This window comes from Emys orbicularis, chromosome 8 (assembly GCF_028017835.1).
Source record: "Emys orbicularis isolate rEmyOrb1 chromosome 8, rEmyOrb1.hap1, whole genome shotgun sequence".
Lineage (NCBI taxonomy): Eukaryota > Metazoa > Chordata > Testudines > Emydidae > Emys > Emys orbicularis.
The window spans coordinates 18,882,926-18,906,232 of NC_088690.1; the positions used below are offsets into that span (position 1 = coordinate 18,882,926).

A 23,307-nucleotide genomic window follows, 5' to 3' on the forward strand; every position below is an offset into this window, starting at 1 on the left:
GAGCATCCAGATGCGAGAGTCCATGTTTGAAAAGAGCACTCCGGACCTTTTGTTTCCATAAGCTAGAGAAATTCATTCCACCTCTTCATTGATTTTGAGTAAGTAATAAGGTAATGATTCAGGTCCCGTCTTTTTAAACAAAGCTCAAGTTGCTATTTTTCAAGATATTTATGAGCAGAATTAGTGTTGGATTAAAATTCAATTGCTGATGTTGAAGTAACATTTCCTTTCACAACCACTCACCGCCATTGGACTAGACTCTGAATCACAGTATGTCAGTAGTTCATATAGCGTCACTCCAAATGACCAGACATCTGAAGCAATGTAAAACTTGCTCTGAAGCAGACATTCTGGAGCATACCTACGGATGTAACATGGCTCTGGTAAATTTCAGTAAGTGCTGCACAAATCACTCAATACATACACTCTTGCTGTAAAAGGTAAAATTGATGGCTTAACCCGCATGCATTTAAAATAATCTGCCTATGGTATCATTTGTGTGGAATAAATCAACATGTGAGTATATAAAAGGAATTACACACACACACCCTCTCTCTTGCCACAAGGCTTGAGCTGCAGCACAAGCAATCAAAATATACCATCCAGGTAAAACCCTTATGCAGCACATCAGTATAAGAACGGCCATACTGGGTCAGACCAAAGGTCCATCTAGCCCAATATCCTGTATTCCAATAGTGGCCAATGCCAGGTGCTTCAGAGAGAATGAACAGAACAGGTAATCATCAAGTGATCCATCCCCAACTTTGGCATATAAGCCAAAAGAAATATATCATTCAAAATAAGAGGGGTGGATGGCTATATGGAATTTGTGTGTGTGTTTTACTTAACTTTGGAAAACATGACTTATTGAAACAGAAAAACAGTTCCAGAAAGCGTTAGTTTCCTGGAGCAGGTTAAATAACTACATTACACAGACTATTTAATGAAGCTGAGTTGTTGTATCCCATTACCAAAACACTGGACTGTCGAGATCGTCTTTGACGGTGTAGTACTCCTTATTGGTTTCAATTACTTTGGTGAGGCCAAAGTCCCCAATCTTCACTCTGTTCTCACTTTCAACAAGTACATTTCTTGCTGCTAAATCCCGGTGAACATACTGACGAGAGCCCAAATAATCCATTCCCTGAAGAGGGAGAAAAAGTCGGTTACACTAACACCCCGGGTATTCAGGTCCATGTTACTTTCCCCACCTCCTTTTATAAATCAGTTCTCCAGCTTCTCTTCTACCTCACTCACTATTGACACCTTCATCATCTCTACTGGTTGCTCTTCTTTCTCCCCTCTCCTCCATTTTGTCAGTCTGTCCTCAGCTGCTCCTCCCTTTAAACTCTGCCCTTGGGTGGCCTGATCTGCTTTTCTGGCCTTTGCTCAGTCTTGCACCTAGCTGTCTTTCCAGCATCTACTCCCCAATGACCCATTGATTTCAAATTTAGATACATCTAAAATGGTATCTAATCGCCAATCACCACTGCCTACTCCACCGTTCTCCCAAGCTCACAAACTGGATGTCACCTCCTCTCCTCACTTTCCTAACACACACTTCCACTCCTGCTGTTGTGACCACATCATTCCACTTGCTCCCTCATTTTCTGTATCAAGTGCACACTCCTTGTCCTTGCTTCGGAGATCCTGCACAGCTCTCCTCTTGCCTACTGCTTGGCTCTTGTTTCCAGCTCCTCTGAGCTCCTCCCATGGTCCCCCTCCTGAATGCTCCCTTTTGTCCTGCCACATCTCTGCTTAGCAACTTTTCACTCCCATCCTCTTTGCTGGAGCTGCCGCCAGCTTTTCTGCGTGTCAACCACCCTTCCTTTCCTCCTTCAAAACCACTCATTTTCCATGAGCTCACTCCGCAGCAGCTCTCCGCACTGATAACTATGATATCTCCATTATGTTTCAGCTGCTGGACACATGGTAAGAGACATAAGTAATGCAAACCCCCTAGGAGCAGGGACCTTGTCCATGTACACCGCCCCCCCCCCCCCTTTTTCAAGTACTTACAAATTACAGACATTGTGCTGCTGAAAGACTCCATTTCCAGGCTTACCTTGCAGATCTGAACTGCATATCTTAGCTGATGTTTCAGGGTGATTTTGCTCTTATTTCGTGGGAGATATTCCTTTAGGCTCCCAGAAGGAAGAAACTCCATTATGAGTTTAATCCCGCTTCCTCCTGAAAACATAGTAAGAATGCTCATTTCGCCATAGCTTTAACTCCAACACTCATCCTACCAGGCTTGCTCAACAGTTACCACCTTAGTGGCATCTAAGATACCGGGTTTTTTTCCTATACTTGGAATTATTTATATTCATGGCTGTATTGCCCCAAGGCACCAATCAGTGTCAGCAACACCCATGGTGCTGGGTGCTGTATAAATTTATAAGAAGACAGAGACCCTACTTCAAAAGGCAGGTAAGTGTGGCTCCCAGCCAAATACTGACTTTTTAAAATAGTGATCATTGTGACAGCTGAAGAATGCAGACATATTTAATGAGACAGAGCCAAGCAAAGGATTTAATGTAAATATGACCTCAGTAACATTGGGCACTGCAATTGCTTTGATATGAGGTATAGTTATGATTATGTCTGTGCTTCCTTAACAAACGCTCTATTTTCCACGGGATTGTAACTGAGCCATAGTTAATTGTCTACACACACATTTTTCGTGAGGGGGCAGTCAGTGAGATTTTAACTCATATACCAAGAAGAAAAAAATCTAAGTTCATATCCAGAGTAAGTTTTTATGCTGAACCATAGAAGGAAAAATCTTATATTTTTAATCTTCTACTTGAAAATTTACCATCTTCTATGCAAATTCCCTTGTATTTCACAATGTTTTCATGATAAAGATTCCTCAAGATTTCAATTTCTTTCTTCAGATCAGCAATATGATTCCCACCACTCTCAGGTTTCAGGGACTTTACTGCCAGCTGCTCTCCGGTATTATCACCTTCTGGATCATACCTGCAGAGTTCAACCTTGCCAAAGTGACCCTAATTTTAAAAGAAAAAAGGAAACCATTTTGGACTGTGATCACTAGCCAGATAATGCTCAGTGCAATACTTCAGGCATTTACAATTCAGTTTTTCTCATCATGCTACAGAAAGGGTACATCAAAAAGAGACGACTGGTGATGTTGCTCCTCTGGGTAACAAATTACCAGTGAATTCTAATCCCCCCTGGCTAGATTTTTCCCCAAATCTGTGTGTGGAGTGCACCTTCCATGTTTGGCTCGGTCCTTTTTATCCTGAAGGGGTTAGCCTAGATGCCTGTACTTGCGCTATCACAGTCTCTGTGTAGTGGAGCACCTGTAAATCATCCCCTTCCCCACCCCTCCAACAGCCCTATGAGCTATCTGCTTAAAAGTGCACACCACCTCTTCTTCCACAAACACTCCTCTGCACTGGGAGAATTCCTCGGTTGGCAGGCAGTGAGGGCGCCCAAAGGAGCCCGGGAGCAGTGTCAGTGAGAGACAAGGCTCAGTCATATGTCTGCTTCTTGAGGTCACAGCTTAAACACACCACTCTACTTACCTCTCCCAAATCTCGGATTCTTTTCAAAAATCGTTTTTCAAAGAGAGTGGGATCGACCTCTGCGAAAGGCTTCTTCTCAGAGACAATATCAGGATCTGACATAGAAAACAGCATCAACACAGTCCAAGTTAGACAGGGTCCCACAGAGCCCCCTTATTCCTTAGATTTTACTCCTGTCCAAAGCTCTTGACTCATGTCTATCCCTGCCCCTCCTTCTCCTTGCTGAATGCTAGAAGATTCCTCCCTCCCCTCACTGATTGTTTGCCCACCTCCTGCTCTGCTGCTTGTCTCAATGCCTAGCTCTGCTAAGCTACTGGGTCCTTGTGGGTTATTCTCCAAGATTCAGATTTAGACTCTTAGTTGCCCAATCTACAGAAGGGGATGAGTATTTTGGGTGGTCCCACATCTCCCTTCCAGAGATGGGAAATAAGGATTAGTTGTTTAGTGTCTGACAGAGCACTCTGAACATGAAAAGTGCTAATTAACAGAATAAGGACTAAGTAAGAGGCTTATTCAGTAATGGGAGCAGAGAAGTCCAAAGTAATGTCAAGTTTCCTTTGAAAACATGATGCCCTTTAGCAACTTCTCTGCAAACTGGATCAGATCCACAGTTTTCTGTACCTACATCTGTGCCCTGATTAAGATTCCCAAATGACTCCAGTCATACTGGGCCCACATAGCTTGACATACACAATATCAAAACTGGCTGCAATTCTTTCAGCTCTTTAACCCACACGCAACATAGAAATTAGAGTCTTTCCACATACCCACAGACATGTTTTATTCCCATTGTTTCAACAGTATAAAACTCACCCCCTCAATAGTATTACATATGGAATTTCTGCTACCAGTATGTGTTGTCATGGTAAATCTTTGCTAGTACAGGAAGTTACCAACTTAGCCAAATAAATCAACCTTCCTTTAATATCAAACTAACAAGCAAAATCATTTCTTACTTTGTTCTTCCACTTTATTGATGTCTCTCATAATTGCTCTGAAAAACGGTCTCTGATTGGGGTCGTAGTGCATGCACTGCTTCATCAGATCAGCTAGTTCCTTGCAGGATGGTGTTACCAACATGAAGTGCCCTTCGTAGAACCTCTCCTTCTGTAATTCAAGACAGAAAACCCAGCATGGATTAGACCTTATATTACAGAGCCATACTTTAACTCCACAGCTATCGTAAGACACTTTCCATGATAAATCTGACTTTGATCTTTCTCCCACCCCAGCTTCCACAAAACAGTTCCTTTTCACCAGAAACTCTGCACAGGTGTCACCTTCCAGAGGAGACTAGTTTCTGCATAGTCTGGGATAGCTCAGAGCAACCATTTCTGAGAAGGGTTTGGTATATATCTCCTTTTGGAAAAGTCATCTTTTTGCCACTGCATCCCCCACAAAAAGCGTTGTCTAGGAACTTCAGGATTTGCTGCCCCCATGATGTATTGGTTAAAAGGAGCATTTTAGGGAGGGGAAAGGAGGATGGTGGAACACACTGTTGTCAAGGCAGCAAATTCCTTTCAGCAGCTCAGCTCTTCTGCTGAGCTACCTCTTCCTCCAGCAGTGGCTGAGGGACCCAGATACTTTCCTTGAACAGTTTAGTAGTTGTTGTGCAGGCTTATTTGGAAGAGCAGAACTTCAAGGGAGAAGAATTCCAAATGGAATCTTAGCTATGGGGATCCCAGCAGTGGTGAGGGGGAACATGGCTTTGGTTTGATTAAAGAATATTAGTGGGACAGACAAGGATGTAGGGGGCCCAGGCTTGCAGGAGAGGAAGGGGGCAGGGCAGAGGAGCGACAGGTCTTAACATAGGACTGGGAGGAATGGGGAAAGGAAGTAGGGAGTGGGTCAGCCAGGCACTGGGGGAGGATGGAAGAAAGAAGAAATCCCAGCATGAAAGAGAGGATGTGATGAAAGAAGAGAGCCCAGCATGGCATAGTTTTGGGAAGGGAATCCTGTCTACCTCCGTGAATGTTTCAGACTACGGAAAGCCAGTGTTATTGGAAGAGCTCTGATTGAAGGGATGAATGGCTGGGGGTAATGAGAGGGCTGTGTGTTAATTAACATGGGAGAGTCAGTGATTCTAAGAGCTAAGAACTGCAGTCATCTATTCAGAAAATAAGCTGAGTTAGTTCAATTACATCCAGACACAGAGGTGACAGTTTATTGATCATAAGGGGTCTTTTTTTTTTCTTTTGTGAGTCTTGGGAGTGGCTTAAGGGAACAGTTGTTAGCAAATAAATGAAACCTGTGGCAAACAAAATGGAGGGAGGGCTTTCCATCTGGCACTGTCAGTGCAGTACTTTGCTCTGCCGGTGCTGGCTAGATGCCCTTCTCTCCTGCTCATTCAGTGTGCTGGCTGGATCTTGCCCTCTTCCCCCCAGGTAACTAAATTTCATTGAATCTTTGTGTCTTATTTGTCAAGTGCTTTGGGATAAATAGTGTGATTTAAATGTCATATAGGCAACCCTTTGGTGCGGGTGCCTCAAAAGCACCTGCATTAGCACTAATCACTTATTACGCTGTGTTAAGAAATCCCACATTCAACAAGCTGATACGGGGCCAGTAGTCAAGCATTAGTTATTTATTTCTGTTGTCAGACAAAGCCCAATTCCTAGTTTAGACCTGCAGTATTCTAAGCAGCAGCATCCACCTTAGCAAACCCACCTGTACTGAATTTTCACATGGGATTTAAATAGCTGGTTGAACAGAAAATATTAAACTACTATCAACTCTAGTGTGGAAACAATAAGTGCCAAAGAAGATGCATTTCACACAGCAAGGTAAGACTCATGAAACAGACTTTTACCTCTGCTAACGTCTTATCTTTCAGGGGAGCTTCTCCATTATAGCAGATTTCCCACAGTGTTGTGCCAAAACTCCACTTGTCTGCTGCAACACTTAAATTTTTTGAATCTTCAACACATTCAGGTGCAATCCAAGGGATTCGTTCGACACATTCTTAGATAAAAGACAGTTTACATACTCTGGAGTTAATATCAATGAAGGGCTAGAAAAACTGCCAATTTATTCAGCATTGTATTGCACTACAGCAATTTAACAAAGAACTAGTTACAAGTATTGGACGTGCCCTGAGATCTTCATAAAACTGGGGTTCCTCTTGTATTAGCTCATTAAACCCAATGTTGCTTTTTTACAATGTGTGTGTGTGTGTGTGTGTGTGTACAGAATGACAAAGTAACCAAATACAACAAACACTGAATGTAAGCAACATTCCACTTTACTATGTGTATCCACAAAACTATAGCTCAAAACTGTACAGAATGGAAGAAAGAAATACCAGGCTGTGAACTGGAAGGAACTATCTGGTAAAATAATATTTCCTCTCTTCTTTCCCAACCACAGTAAAATGAATAATCTGGTTTTATACGGTACCTTGTCTGGATAGCACAGTTATTGGAATTCCTGGGTCACTCAGTTTAATGAAGGGACCATATTCATGGTCAATTCCCTCTCTTGCCAATAGTATATTTTTTGTGCACACATTTCCATGTACTAACTCTTTATCCTCCTGTAGTCAAAAGAAGGTTACAATAAATACAATGATTTAGCCATGCTATGCAAGTACATTTGCTTACACAGCTCAAGAGAGAGATGTAAAGTATCCAGGCTGAGCTCCAAAGAGTAGCTTGGGAGAAATGCTCCTGGAGCATGAGAGGAAGGTGGAGGGGGGAACTTCCCCCTTATATGCCACTTTCACTCACAGCTCTCAATGCACTATGTAAAAATGGGCAAGAATCATCATCCCTCTTTCATAAGGGATGTAAACGAAGGACGGGGCGTTAAGTGACTTGCCTGAGGTCACACAGTGACAGAGATGGGCACTGTATTTGATTTGACATTAAATAGGCTACTCTAGGAGCCTTGGACATTATTTGAAATAATATAATAAAAACAACAAGGAGGTCTGACTTCCACCCCACCCCAGACCACAGATGTTCCTGTGTGTTCTATTTAACAATACCCAGAAAAAGGAATTTCACTGGCAGCTATTGCACACTAATTTTGCAATTTAGACCCAAAAAACCCTCCAGGCAGTACTTTCCCCCTCTAACATGCTGTCTACTTACCAAGTAGCTTAGTGCACTTGCCAGCTGTTTGGCTACTTTGAATTTCCAAGGAGTTGTAAGAACATCACTTTTCCGGTGCATAAAGAGATCCAGTGGCCCAAATTCAACAAACTCTTCAACCATGATATCTACAAAAATAGAGTCATGCCTTCAGTATGTAGCAACAGTATTATGTCTGAAATAATCCAAAGGGCATAACTGGGTCTTTCATGGAGAGCTACATTTTTTGGAGCATCTGCACCACACCACTGTGTCTGTACTAATGCTTTAAATCTGAAGTGAATTCACTGCTTGTGAAGGGTCCAGATTAACAAAGTGTTCCACTGGCCACATAATAGGTACAGTATGTGCATTGGCCCCCTCCTCAACCCTGACCTAGGAGATAACCTCTACTGGCAGGCAAAACTCCAACGAGTGGGAAGTCAATACCTTGCCTGGTCTCCTGACCCAAGGAAACCATTCTTATAAACACTGCCAGAAGATAGGTGGCATTAAGAGGAAAAACTCTGATATGATACAAAGCTGAAGGAAAGGCTCCTCATTCCAATTCTACCACTACTTTGATGATTATCTATTATTCGTACTGCAGTCATGGATGAGGACCTGTTGTGCTAGGCGCTGAACAAAAAGACTGACCCTTCCCTTAACGGCTTATGTCGTCACTTCATAAGAGCCACATTTACAGATTTTAAACGAACTCACTTTCTACATCACGGACACAGACCCCGTGAAGGAAGACGATGTGTTTGTGGGAAATTTGCCTCATCGTGCTTGCTGTCTCAAAAAATGCCTATTAGAAAGTGAAAAAGTCAAAGTAAATACCAGCAGTTCAGTGGCTATTCTAAAGCAAGGCATGTAAGGAAACAACTGAATGCGACATAATATTATAAAGTTCAGGAAAGACCAATGTGACTCCTGTAACATGCAGGATCAACAACATGTTAAAGTGCTACATAAACACCGGTGCAGTAGAAGTGCTGTCGTTTAAACTTTATATACCGTGCCAACTCTTTAGCCAAGGTTTTTAAAGCATCTTATCAACATTAAGCCTCACCACCCTCCTGTATAGTAGCAGCTCCTCTTCACAAGGAGTAAACTGAGGCACAGAGAGGTTAAGTGACTTGCTTGCGGCTACATGGTGAACCAGTGTCAGAGGTGCTGATAGACTCTAGCATCCTGACTCCAAGCCTACTGCATGCAGGACCAGGGCCTAATCTAGTAGTTACAACAAACGCTTATCCCTGTGTATAGCCCACTGAACTCAGTGGGACTGCTGACTTGAGAAGTTACTTGCATGTGGGATCAGGGCCTGGATTTGTGACTCATCCGAAAAAACTGACTCCTGACTAAATTAGGTTGATCTTGTCAGGTGCATGAGTATTGCCAGGGAACGTTCGATAACATCTTGCATGCAAAATGCTAGCCTTAACTTTTCAACTTCCTCAGTTTTGTATGCAAACTAATTATTTAAATAATGAACATCTGAACATGAATAATGTGGCATGGCTACTTGTTTGTACACTATGAACTGAAAAGAGGAAGAACTTGCCAAAGAAATGTCTCTGTGACTGGGGTCCAAGACTTTGAGGAGGACTTTCTTCTCTTTTTCATCCTGGTACCCTCCATTCTCATCTTCCTTATAATTGAGAATCCCAGAGTAAATCTGTGTTCTTGTTCCTCTTCCAAGGTGCTCATCCTAAAACGTAATGTATAACCAGCATTTTCAAACCAAGGCATCAAAGAAACAGGCGTAGAGCTACAAAAATACTTAAAACCGCTCCTTGCAACCACTTAAAATTCCCTATTCCACTTGCTTTAGTACTATTCAGATTTCACCATCAGCAATCTGTCACCAAAGAGAAACTAGTAACATTTTACAGTAAGTGCCAGCTCATTATTCCTCCTTTTGGTATTCTCTGAAAATGGTATTTTTTATCATGCTGAACTCATTTAGTATTAATAGGATGTCAGATATTAGATCTACATTAATACCAAACAAGTCCAGCATGATTTAATGTTGTTAGAATGAATATCAAGTGAATTAATGATGACTGGCCTCTTATTTACAACAGGATGACATTGATGTATTACTTCAGTGTTACCAAAAAATTACAGCAAGTAATATTTCAATGGAACTCATTGTCAGGGATATTAGGAAATGTCGTCTGTTTTTTCTCTCAAATTAACAGAGAATTCTCCTTGGATCTTTTGCAGAAAGAAAGTATGTATGTGCTGATTATTATTGCCGGCAGTTCAGCTGTCCCTCCCGCCACTGCCCTGTGCTGCTCCTGCCTCTGCCTTGGAGCTACTCCCGGGAGCCTCCTGCTTGCTGTGCGGAGGGGGGGAGGGGAGAAGAGGTGCTAATGTCAGCTTGTCCCCCTCCCTGCTCCTGCCCACTTCCTGCCTCCCATCTCCACAGAGTGGGGAAGGGGACAGACAGGGCTCAGGATGGACGGAGCTTGCTGGCAGCAGCTGCTGTCTCAACTTGCTGATCTACTTAAAAAGGCAATGTACTTAGAGTGGGGTCAGCGTACTTAAAGGGGCAATGCGCATCTCTCTCTCCCATACACAGGGTGTGTCTCTCTGTCTCTCTCTGCCATGCTGTCTCCCCTCTCTCCACTCGTGCTGCCTTGTAGAGTGTGAGGCTACATTAACAACAACGTGTTAACTCTTGAGGGCTCAGCTGAGTGCTAGTTCATCATTTAGCAGTAAGGCATTCCCTGGGAAATATCCCACCCTCTTCCACCCTCTCACTTACCACCTCAACCAAGCTTCACAATCATCATTGCTGTGTACAATATTAAATTATTTGTTTAAAACTGATAGTGTGTGTGTATTTTTATATATATATATATATATATATATATATATATATATATATATATATATATATATATATATATATATATATATAAAATGTCTTTTGTCTGGTGAAAAAAATTTCCCTGGAACCTAACTCCCACTATTTACATTAATTCTTATGGGGAAATTGGATTCACTTAACATCGTTTCGCTTAAAGTAGCATTTTTCAGGAATACAACTACAACATTAAGTGAGGAGTTACTGTATTTGTTGACCCAAGCTCTGAGACTTGCAGCTGCAGGTTTTTTTTGGCAGTATAGACATACCTTTATAGTCACCTAAATCCCACTCACTTTCGACAGACTTATGCTCCTAAATCCCTACATCGCTTCTGAAAATGGGACTTAAGCTCCTAAATCACTTAAATGTTCCTCTTGTTTCCTACTGGGCAAGATCTCAAGTCTTGGGTACCGTGTTTCTCTACTGAATCAAGCCTTTAAAAATATAAGACACTTTACAAAACAAAGTGCCTTAGGGTGTATGGGTGATAAAATTAAGATTCCCAAAACCAGTCTGGGAAATGTGTTTTTCCTTCCTGATGGAAAAACATGTACATAGGGTATTTCCTTCCTGCTATACAAGTGCCTATAACCCATCATTGCTAAAATGCTTGAGTTCATGTCGGGTGGCTTAACAGCTCTTTTAAACCAATAATAATTTTTTTAAAGTCTCTTTTGGGGGATGGGAAACCCTTTCACTGTTGAGATTTCATGTTATTTCCCTAGGCACGAAGGCTTTTCGTTCTTGTTTGGTTACATTAGGCAACTGAAAGGATCAGCAAAGCAAATTGATATTCAGCAGCTACTTACCTGCGTAACTTCTTCTTTGAGGATTCGATGGAAACTCAGTTGACCTAGAGGGCAAACAGGATGCCATTCCTGGCTTTTCTTTGTTGCCACTAACAAGTTAGAGATTTCTGGAGGATGGACAGGAAAGAGAGAAAACATTCTTTGCTGTAGTTTATTTTTTAATCTTAAATTAGCAATTCCTTACTTCTAATAGTTCCTCCAATAATGGAGTTTTATCTTCCATATGCTAACTGCAAGCTAATATTCCCAGATAGTTTTAGGGGAAAATCTTAAAATATGATTATCTGGTCATGTAACTTCTCCTAGCATCTAACTATCACTTGGAAGAGAATCCAATAAAAAATGCCCATTTTTTAATCTCCCCATCATAACCTTAGCTAGCGTTGCTTTGTACAGCACCACAAAAATTGCCAGTACTCACTGCACTGAAAAATATACAGGACACAAATGTGCCTGTTAAGCACTGGCCTGCATTGGGGTTACTGCAACTCCACAATGCTTCAAGCAGAGCTCTGGAAAGCAACATAGACAGTGTTTCGTGGTGCTCCCTGCATGCCCTCTGGGCAACCCATCAAGTGGGTATAACCTGCACTCCATTCTGAGGGCAGCCAGATCAGCTGGCCTGTATGGAGATGGTGAGAAAGCCCTTCTCCTCTCCAATCAGAATGGCTTGCACTTCAGGGAGTGCTAGCAGTCCCAGTGCCCAGAGTGCAAAAACTGTCACTTCGCCTTGGAAGTGGGTGGGGCCTCAGAATAAAGGCTCAGTGCGCACTCACCCTCCCTTGTGTATCCGTACAGAGAAAATCTACAATCTGATGTACGTACATATTTGGTCTTCTTGCACTCTACAGCAGCAGTTAGTTAAAGGTACACAAGTACAAAACACCATAGGGGCTTCAGATGCATGTGTCCCCTTTCTCATTGCCATTACAGGGAGTAGAACATGTCTCTCAAGGTCAGATTATGACTCTGCATTCTTACAATACTTTAGGAAGGTTATACAGACCTAAGACTGAAAAATTCTTTTCATTTCACACCAAAATTTCTTTACAAACATATGGGTTTATTTTATTATTATTTTTAAAAAGGCAAACAGGAAGGGGAGAGACAGAACAGTGAACCTTCGGGATCTTGCCTCATTGGCAACAAGAGTTCCCATCAAGGTCAAAAGACAAATTTACACTCACATAAACAGATGCAACTCTGATGAAGTCAGTGGGAGTCTTGGGTAAGCAGGAGATACAAGTTTACCCTCCTGTAATAATATTACTACAACTGCATAAAGTATCTCATGAATTTAGGCTGTTTAAAATGTAATTGCTTTAATCTCTCAGTGCTCCAGACAATTATTATTGTTACTTTAGTTTCTGAAGCACTGTCAATGTTGTTACATAAGCAGTGCAACATGCCTTTCATATGTACAAATTCTACTTCTCTAAACTTTTCACAAACTAAAAAGGTAGCTACTTTATCTGTTATTCCCCTTATTCTAACAGGAAACCATTATCTGATCAACAGGACCACACCACGTCCTTCCTCTTTCATAAAGTTCAGTTACAAGAAATTTGTACACTTTTAATAAAGTGATTTTAATGAAATTCACAACAACATTGCACAAAGCTCTGGTCTACTCCCATAACCAATTTTAAAACAAAGTCTGAAGTCCTTGCTCAGACAAAATTCCCCAAGACTTCAAAGTGTGTTCTACCCGAGTAATGGCTTCAGGATCAACCCCTTTCTCTCTTTTAATTATTATTATTATTATTATTATTATTAACACTTGATCTCAAGAACAAGTGATATTTAAACAAAAGGTTGTAACATGACATTCTGCCCTGCACGCTTTCTTTGATAGAACAAAGAACACAGTGGATGGCAGCACCCTTGCTTTTGTGGGGGTGGGGGAAGCCCCTAAATGATTACTGCTTATGTTTTACAATATTAAGAGGTATTTAAACACATGACTCATTATGAGTCAGTTGTGAGATTTTTTTTTTTTTTAAACCTTTAAGAGCTATAATAAAATAGTCATCTACTGTTGATACTACAGGGCTAAGTATTTACATGCTGAAGGCAATGTGTTATTTACTTTTAAACTGTGCACAAATTATGCAAGCAATTAGCAACAGCCCTTAAGCATCCTGTGCTGAGATCACACAGTTCTCAAAAAATAATTTGTTCATCATACTTGCAGTACTATGAAGTACATAGTCTTTTTTTATTAAAAAGGGCTTTTCTCCCCTAAAACAAGTAGGACACTTTTTTTAAAATTTTTAAATCTGTCAAAAAATAATTAAAAAACACAGAACAAAATGCAAAGTCCCTCTGAGGTCAGAAATGCCTTCAGCTTCTCCAGAACAAAGTCTGAAGAGAGAGTCGCTACCTTTTGGTTTTGGCTGGCAGCATCTCTTCAGTGTAAAGCTTATGTTGTCCGTTCTAAGGGTCTGTCCCTTCAAGTGATCCATCAGTTCTTTTAAAGATGGGAAAAACTTATTTGAGCCATGAAGGAAGCAACCGTCTTTTGTCACCTCGATCTGGAAATTCTTGTATTGGATTGACTCATTTAACTTTTGCTATTTTAGGGGAAAAAAGCAAAATGTTAATCAGAAAAATGAAACAATAGGACATGGCTGACAAGCACATCTGGGGCCAAATTCATCCCTGATGAGAGTCCAAAGAAGCCAGTGAAATTAAACCAGGGACCAATTTAGCACCATAAATCTACCCATGCCAACTTAAAGTCCCTGCTTTTAAAGTGGCATATACTAAAAATATAATGGGGCCAATTTCCCCAGTCCTTAATGGAGTAAAATCCCTAATAGTGTCAATTAAGGGCTGCAGAATTTGGACTTATGTCTCAAAATATAAATCTTTCCTAAAAACTCTAAATCCATAAATGATGGTTCGACTTACTACAATGCAGGATAGACTGTTCCAGATGCTGAGTGAAAAAGCCCTTTTAGATCTCAAATCTGAATAAGTTCTCCAGCTGCAATCCATATCCTTGGAGTACATTTTCAAATGTAGGTACCTACCACCTGTGGCTTTGAAATTCTACCCCCTTATCTTTTAGCCTGAGCTGCTACATACTAGGTCTCTGGATGTGATTCTTCTTCAAGTCTCTACAGTATTTGTACATAAGGTATTTGCAATAAGGTTCTCACAGTCCTAGTTTTCCAAGACAAACTTCACAGAGTGCCTCAATTTCCCCATCTGTACAAGGGAAATAATGATTACCCACTTCTGTAAAATGTGTTGATCTACAAATACTGTATGTAGTGTTGTAGCCATGTTGGTCCCAGGATATTAGAGAGACAAGGTGGGTGAGGTAATATATTTATCTTTTTCTGTTGGTGAGAGAGACAAGCTTTCAAACTTACACAGAGCTCTTCTTCAGATCCAGGAAAGCCGGGGGAGGGGAATGGTAGGGGATTATAGACTGTTGTAATAAGCATAAATCCAGTGTTTCTATTCAGTCCATGATTTTTAGTGTCTAGCAAAGTTATGAATTTAAGCTCTGAGGCTCATTTTTTGAAGGTGTTGCACAGGTTTCATTTAAGGATGAGGACTGAGAGGTCAGATATAGAGTGATGGCTTTGTAAAATGTGTTCACCCACAGGTGATATGGTGTTTTTGTCTTTTATCATTTTTCTGAGTTCATTTGAGAACGTAGTTATTGTCTGGTTTCACCCACGTAGTTGTTATTGGGGCATTTAGTGCACTGGATGAGGTACACCACTTGTTGTGATTGGCACATGTAGGACTCATGGATCTTGGAAAGGTGTGTTTTGGGGAGTGTTCATCATTGTAGCACTAGACATACATCTATGGGTTTTGCAGCTGTTGTTCTGACAAAGTCTAGTGCTGCTTTGAGTTGGTGTGTCCTGGACTGTGGGGACCTTACTTCTGATGATGAGCTTGGAGATGTTGCGGGGTTGTTTGAAGGCCAGAAGAGAGGGGTCAGGAAAGATTTCTTTCAGGATGTGATCTCCACTGAGTATGGATTGTAACTGTTTGATGATACCCTGTACGGGTTTCGGTGAGGGATGGTAGATGACGACTAGGGGTGTTCGGTTGAAGAGGGTTTTATTTTTGTATTGAAGAAGGTTCTCTCAGTGTATTTGGCGTATCCATGATGGGATCTATTTCTCTGGTGTCCTTGTTTGGTGAAGGCAGTTTTAAGTGTGTTAAAGTGTATATCCCAGACTTTCACCTCAGAGCACTTTCTGAGGTATCTGAATGCCTGGCTGAAGATAACAGATTTCTTGGTTTTGAGGTGGTTACTGGACCTGTGAAAGTAGGTGTGGTGATCCGTGGGTTTCTCGTATATACTTGTCTGTAGGTTTCTATTCTTGAAGCTGATCGTGGTGTCCAGGAAGGTGTTGCTAGTGTGGGAGTGTTCTAGAGAGAGTTTAATGGATGGGTGGTGATTGTTGAAGTTATGGTGGAAATCTGAGGGAGTTTAGGTTGTCTGTCCAGAGGATGAAGATATCCTCAATGTTTCTCAGGTATATAATTGGTTTCATGGTGCATGTGCCCAGAAATTCTTCTTCAAGGTAGCCCATGAAGAGGTTGGCACATTGGGGAGCCATCCTTATACCCATGGCTGTTCCCATGGTTTGGACAAAGTGTTTGTTGTGGAATGTGAAACTGTTGTAGGAATTTTACATAATTTTACCTTCCTTGCAGCTATTACATCCTGCAGTCCTACTTTCAAGTGTTACTCACTGATGTCCTTACCTCTCCTACACCCCATTAGTTTTTGCTATTTCTGTTGCCAATGGGTGTGCCCTCTGCTGCAGTCTTCCTTACTCCTATCTGAAGATAAACCCTGCAGAAGAAGGCACTGTATGTATATTTGCTTGCCCCATTCAATCCCCCATATGTACCACACTTAGTTATTTTATATTGTGGAATTCCAATTGCCATTTTCCTCCCAATTCCCTAGATGGCTCAAATTCTTGAGTGGTTTTGGAAAGTACCTCCTAGTTTGGTTCTTTTAAGTGGTCCATCCAGCCACTTACTTACATGGTCCTAATCACTGCAGCATCTGAGCACCATCAGCTCCTAAATGTAGTACCATTCCTTTCTGTAGTTAATTTTAACAACTATGGACCAATTCTGCTTTCAGATCCATCCACACAACTACCACTGAAGTCAGTGGGAGTTGTACATGCATAGCTTGGGGCCAAACTCTATCTTCCAAGTTCTGTTTCTCTCTCCAGATAATTCATAAATGTTAAAGAAATGAGCCCAACAATGACCCTTGAAGGACCCACTTAATAAGTGACTGTCTGACTTCCCAACATTTGTCTACAACCAATTTTCTATCCAGTTTATCATTCTGTCACTTTTTCCAAAATACTGTATGTTGTTAACTTCCTCTGTGATGCCTTGTCCAACACTTCATATCCAGGCAAACAACCCTCATCTAATGTCTATCAGTTGTCCAGAAAACCACCTAAAGAAACATTTTGAATAGAGTGAGGAACTCTGACAGTCACTCTTCCTTCTGCAGATCTTTGAGCATATATTTAATCCAACAAAAGCATCATTTTGGCTCTGACACTCACACACCCTCCTGCATGGAGTTCCAGTGGAAATTCTGCATAAATTGAACCAGTATGACAGAGATACCACAGGTACTCATGGAGATTTACCCTGTGAGTAAGTAGGCTGTTGTGGCTATTGGGGCCACTTGTTAGTCAGACAGGATCACATGCACTAAGCTACTAAATTACATGTATATGGATCATGAGGAGTTTATAGCTTTTACTTGACTCCAACATCGTATGTGATGCTGGTAACTTCATTTAGTGATGTGTCCCAACATACCTGTGAGATTTCAGAACACGTCACTGTCATGAGGATGTGATTAAAGTCTGTACAGCTCCACCTCAGCACATACATCCCCTCCTCATTCCCTTCTTGTCTCAATTTGTTGATGGCATACTCTGTGCTGAAACAGTTAATACAAGAATGAGTATAATGGGCAAATGAGCAGTTACATTCCAAAGCTATTTTAATCAAATGTCCTCTTGAAAGCTACACTGTCTTTAGAACATGAATGAGCAACTGCACTATACTAGCACTTACACTATTAAAACATACTTTATACTGTGTGCGTGTATACACACCTTAATTTGTTAACAAGCTTCCAGAACTGTATGCATGCAATAGCTTTGTTTTCTGTTTGTTGCATCTTCAAATTTTGAAGAACTATGCCTCTCTGCAGAATCAGTTGCCATTATGTTTTTATATGTAATTGTAGCCTATTACAAGTGAAATGTAGAATAGCACGATACAGAAGATAGAGTGTGATTATAATAAGCGCTCAGCAGTTACTCTGCTCCACTTGAAGTTGCTGGGAGTATTGCCATTTTATTGTTCACTTCAATAACAGAAGAATTAGGTCAGCAGTAAGTGCTTCTGAAAATCCTACCCTAGAGTTTCAAATGACTTACACCAGATGCTGTTCTCCTTCTCTCCCATCTTAGCAACATTTTAACAGATTGTCTCAAACTGAACATGCAAATATCTGGGAAACAGTTTGGAACTGTAAAAATAAATGCTGGTTTTCAGCAGTCTTGATCATCATCAATTAAGTCACCCTACAATCCTTTGCTAGCAAATCCCCGCTAGTCAAGAACCCTCCTAAATTTCCTCAGTTAGTTCAGGGTAGTGCTATGGCTTTAGGAGGGGGATAAATGTCTTTAAAAAAATCAAGCCAAAAGCATTTAAACTAACCAAATGGGCCCATGGCAGCCGTTTTTTATGTTGTGCACCATCAAAGGCGGAGCTACATCAGTGCAGAGATAGAGGTGGGCGTCTGCAGTAAGTCTGAAGTATCCATCTACTAAAGATGCAAATGACAAGGCCTCCTCGTGTGAAGAAAGTTTTAATTCCTAGAATAAAGAAGATATTTTAGTCAAGAATTATTGCAGTTCAGTTAAAAAATTAATAAAGGAGGGAAGGAGAGGGTTAGAATCTGGGAATTGATGTATGCTACTGTTTTCCCCAGGATTTTTCAAAGGGGAGGGCAAAATGTTATCCAAGTACCTACGGCACAAGGAAATATTTAGGAGGGCAACAGTGACCATTATATATCCCCAGATATCTTTTTGACAAGTTAGCATGGGTGAGCATATGGTTTCACTGAATGGTGGGCTACACACACACCCTAACCCTCCAGTGAGAGCCATGAGTGCAGAGTCTGGCACCCATGTGGGTCCCTCTGATTCAAAAGGACTTCTCCGGAGCATGCGGGAGGTCCACTCTGGATTTGGAGCCACACGTGTTTTGATCGTTCATTTCTAAATTCTGGCATCCAAAACAATCCTCAGCAGGAGGAAAACGCCAAGGTACTCTCTTTGAGGAATGCCATTATTCCTATGTTCGCTGATGCTCTTCTCCTGCCTCTTCCCCACCTGATCTTTCTCTTGGTCTCCTCTCCCTCCATGCTCATTGCTGTTTCTCTTCTTCCTCCACCCTGCTTTTATCTTGCCAAGGTGCATCCAGGGAGGTCACAGACCACTAACTATGAAGTGTGGTGGGGTTGTTTACCACATATTGGGGGGGCTTGGATGGGGATAACAAGAAGTGTGGTGGTATGGATAGTGACACGTACACAGCTGCATAGCTTTGGGGAAGAAAGATGTTTATCAATTTGTTCTTCAAAACAGAGCACTTGTTTTTAAAAAAAAAAAAAAAAAAAAAATTGTTGACATTACAAGATTTGGTACCCATTAGATAAACAACAGGAGTGATGGTATTAATGGCACCACTTTTGTCCAGCAATACTGTCTCATTAGCTCATCCTTCTGCTGGAAAAGAGCTTACCGCACCTAAGCCCTTACCATCTTTTCGTGGTTCTGCTTGTTAATATTGATCGTGGACTCCTTTATGACAAGGAGTGTGATTTCAGGAAAATATGAAAAATTGTTCCATTCCTCTCGGATTTTGTTTTTTTCTTCATCCTTCTTGTTTTTGCTGTCTGATTTTTTCCTCTTTAGTTTATTATGTTTCTCTCTCTCAGGCTGTACAACCTGCAAACATTTTGGAATGAAAGTACCAGATAAATATTTTTTAAGCATTGAAGATACATTTTCATGCTAAAATTAATCTTGGGTGGATTTTTCAAACCATTGCCCTCAGAATTAACCAGTCACTCATGTCTTTAATGTGTATTTTATAAAGACATTCATTCTCTAAAAGACTATTTAGAGAAACAGGATTGAGAGCAAATAATTAATACATTCTGTGACTGAGGAACCTCTTGATTCCAACTGGAAGAGGGTGTATGGAGCACATAAGGGTACAGGAATCCCAAGTCTGGTATTCACATCAGAGTTCACCAAAGAGTATCATATGAGGACTCTAATAAAAGCTTGTGACACTCTGGGCATCAACATCACTGTGAAATGTATGTAAAGATGCTATGCAAGGAGTTATGTATTTACGCTGGAAATTATGTTCTTAAGGTCTGTCTCAAGGGACTGGCCATCAGCAAAGGTGAAAAATAGATTTTCTGTCAGACAAGAAATGTTTGTCTAGCTGGCTGTTTACATGTAAATTCAGTATTGTATAGTTCACAATGGTCTCCTCTCACACATCTGAACCGAATGCTAATATAGGCCTGTGTGAGCTTCAGAGAGAAAAGTAACAGGAGGAAGTAAGCAGCTTGATTGAAAATGCTGGCGAGAACTTTGGGTGAGAGATGCTTCTTTAGACAGGAGGTTAAACCTGTTAGTTTACATATAAAACAAAATCATAACATGTTTTCTAGAGGCTAATCATTCGTTCCCATCTCTTACATTGTTTTTTATTTGAATCTCTATTCTTTCTTAAATAAACTTCCTTTTGTTTTATAATGGCACTCACGTGCTGTGTATAATACAAGGGCATTCGTCAAAGAAAAAACTGATAAACGGAGGTACACTGTTCCTTTGAGAACAGGGGATCTGGGATTTCTGTGGGTATCCAGTGACTAGGGGCTGGATACTACAGGGGGACACTTTGAAAGGACTCAGGGGCTGGGGTCCTTCTGTTGTCAACCTGCAAGGCAAAGACAGTGCTGTGTAGCCCAGAGGAGAGTACTTCAGTGGCTGACAGGCTGGTTCTGTTAGGGACTTAAATATCCAACCAGACTCCCTTGCTCTGGAAGCATGTGGTAACAAGGTGATTCACAGCTCTGGGCACCAGGAGAAGTGTCACAAATTCCAAGCCTGGTTTTGCCAACAATTCATTGTGCAACCTTTGGCATGTCAGTTAACCTTTCTCTTTCTCCATCAGGAAAAAAGGGATAATGCTATCTACATAGTACTTAAGGGTAATAAAGGTTAGTTAATGTCTGCAAAGTAATTAACAAGTATTACAAAAACTCAGTTCAAAACTCACTAGCCACATTCTCCTCTCGATGCATGAACTCTCCATTGATATCTATTGGAATTCTGTGTGTAGTGTACACACATACAGATAACACTATAAAACAATCTTTTGAGAGGTCATTACTAACCCACCATATTTATTATGCCACAAGGAGGATCTCTAACTAGTAATTAGATAAAGGTTTTTCATGGTTAACTTGCCAAGACAAAGGAGCATATTCCCTATCCTCTGCACTCCTGCACATGCATCTTCCCACTTAGTTATATATATAAAACTTTTTCATTTATTATTATTGAGGTTGTAGTTCCCAGAATGTACCAAGCACTTTCCAAACCCAGAGGACAGGGTCCAAAATGCAAACCTACATAGTCCTTTATCCTCCAGTGGCCCCCTTTTGGGCATAACTGTAAATCTGTGTGGGGACACAGTATACATGTAGTTATGGAAGGTGGCCTTATTTATGAATGTTGATATTGAGAGCAGCATTTTAAATACAGCTGACTTCAGAAACACAATTTACTGTTTGATTCATTTGCCCACACACCCACACCCCTACCTTTCATCGCTTGGATGGGTACAGAATATTACCACAAATCCCGCTTTTGAAATCCTACAGAGCAATATCTGGTTTGGCTGATTTGGTACGGGTATTAATTTTCATTGTGACTTCTAGCACTCACAAAAACAAAGAACTAGTGCTGACCAAAGGCAGGCTTTCTGCCAGTTTCCTAATGCAATTCCGCCACCAACCTACCACGCCCTTCCTTTCCAAATTAGTAATCTCATCTTGTCCAAAAACTACGAATTGATCAAACCACAAGGAGGTTTTACAATACAGAAAAACGTTTTTGTGACCGCTGCACTTATTTCACTTACGATCTAAACAAGGTTACAATGAAGCTTTTCTAGAGGCAACAGCTAGTATGTTTCCCACTTGCAAAGGACTACTGAGTTCTGCTAACCATCTAAAAGGAATGACAAGAACGCTACTAAACAAACCAAAGAGTCTGAAGTTGAAACTTCTCAATTAACTAATTTTCCAAAATAGATTCAAGTTTTTTGCAGGCTTTCCCCTCCCCCACAAATAACCTCAGTCTTTTTGTCTGTGAATGGACACTCACATTTGGTTTGCGCCTCCACTGTATTCCATTGTTTCCCGTCACCATCACTTCATACTGTGGGATGATCCCATTGTCTCCAAAATTAAATCCATGTTTTTCATTCTCTGTTAAAATATGCAATGATGAAGTCTCAAAAATTTCTGCTCCATAATGCTTAGTTAAAGTCTCCATTGTTGATAAGTATTTAACCTTCAGATCATGTGGAGAGACACTGCTATCGCAAATGGTTTTATTGTTAAACTCCTTAAGGAAATCCTTGAAAACATTGTTTATCCGAATTCTGGTTAAGATATTCCTTTGTCTGATGGTCTTGTTCAAAGTTTCAGGAATATAACGTTTGTAACTAGAAAAAAAAACATTGGAATATTAATATTGCTACCTCAATTTTGTTATAAAACTGCAGTTGGTTTACTGTAAAAGTAACTTACTGAAAACACATGCAGAGTTTCATAGTACATGTAAATAATGTTTTCACCCCTCAGCTCAGAGAGCGCCGAGAAGCAGTTTCATAACACGTGATATAATTGCCCCGTTTTTTACCTGACACAGATACAGACAGTAAGTAAACATTTGAAAACCTCAGATAAATGCAGGGGGTTGTCTCAAATCAGTGTTATCTCATTAAGATACATAGTAACAAAGCATTTAAGGAACAGTTAATTAAAATACATAGTAACAAAGTATTTAAGCTGCAGTTATTTTTTTCCACTACTTTAGGCAAAAAAATTCTGAACTTGGTGCCCAAAGTTACCAAATGAAATCAATAGAAACGGTGGGTACTCACCGCCTCTGCCACTCAAGCCACATATTTAGGTGCCTAAATATGGACTTACACTTTTGAGAATTTTGACCTTAACCTTTGATATAGCCTTTGAGAAATTTGACATTTACTTAGGCAATAAACTAACATTATAACCACCTACATAAACAGAGTTGTAATTATAATCAAGTAAATATATTTAATTATATTGCAAACTGAAATTAAAATCACAATATACCATTTACTAAAATGAAGTGGCGAGAGAGGCAAATTTGACTATACTACATGAAACTAAAACGTTACTAAAATAGATTTAAAGGCTATTGTGTTCAATTTACCGTTAGCAGCCTACTAGTTAATAAAGTTGCTAATTCTGAGTCATCTATTGCTATAACAAACTGACACGTTGAAGTTACATGGATTCCATCAATACTCAGGACTTCATGGTTGTCACTTATGCTGTGGCTTCATAAAATTCACTGTAGCCAGCAGGTAACAGAACTCAAGGGCATCTTCTAATTACATATCCTTACCACAAGGGCTAAAAGAGAATTGCTTTTAGCTGTAGTAACATCAGGGCTTATATCAGTGGTGGGCAACCTGCGGCCCGCGGGCTGCACGTGGCCCACCAGGGTAATCCACTGGCAGGCCGCCAAACCGTTTACATTTTCATGGCCGCCTGCAGCTCCCAGTGGTGGCGGTTCACTGTTCCCGGCAAATGGGAG

At 40.7% G+C, this 23,307-nt stretch overlaps 1 protein-coding gene across 1 annotated transcript in view; it reads right to left on the reverse strand.

Annotated features, from left to right (window-relative positions):
* The window catches only part of JAK1 (Janus kinase 1), a 37,359-nt gene that overhangs the window by 1,943 nt on the left and 12,109 nt on the right, over window positions 1–23,307 (reverse strand). The window contains exons 5-21 of the mRNA XM_065409822.1: window positions 21,823–22,165; window positions 19,171–19,359; window positions 18,062–18,219; window positions 17,150–17,273; window positions 13,698–13,887; window positions 11,315–11,421; window positions 9,192–9,338; window positions 8,345–8,432; window positions 7,643–7,770; window positions 6,948–7,083; window positions 6,361–6,512; window positions 4,508–4,658; window positions 3,552–3,646; window positions 2,819–3,011; window positions 2,066–2,190; window positions 972–1,144; window positions 244–361 (exon numbers count right to left, since the gene is read on the reverse strand). Of these exons, the coding sequence (XP_065265894.1) occupies window positions 244–361; window positions 972–1,144; window positions 2,066–2,190; window positions 2,819–3,011; window positions 3,552–3,646; window positions 4,508–4,658; window positions 6,361–6,512; window positions 6,948–7,083; window positions 7,643–7,770; window positions 8,345–8,432; window positions 9,192–9,338; window positions 11,315–11,421; window positions 13,698–13,887; window positions 17,150–17,273; window positions 18,062–18,219; window positions 19,171–19,359; window positions 21,823–22,165 (2,617 nt within the window). The remainder of the gene's footprint in view (window positions 1–243; window positions 362–971; window positions 1,145–2,065; window positions 2,191–2,818; window positions 3,012–3,551; window positions 3,647–4,507; window positions 4,659–6,360; window positions 6,513–6,947; window positions 7,084–7,642; window positions 7,771–8,344; window positions 8,433–9,191; window positions 9,339–11,314; window positions 11,422–13,697; window positions 13,888–17,149; window positions 17,274–18,061; window positions 18,220–19,170; window positions 19,360–21,822; window positions 22,166–23,307) is intronic.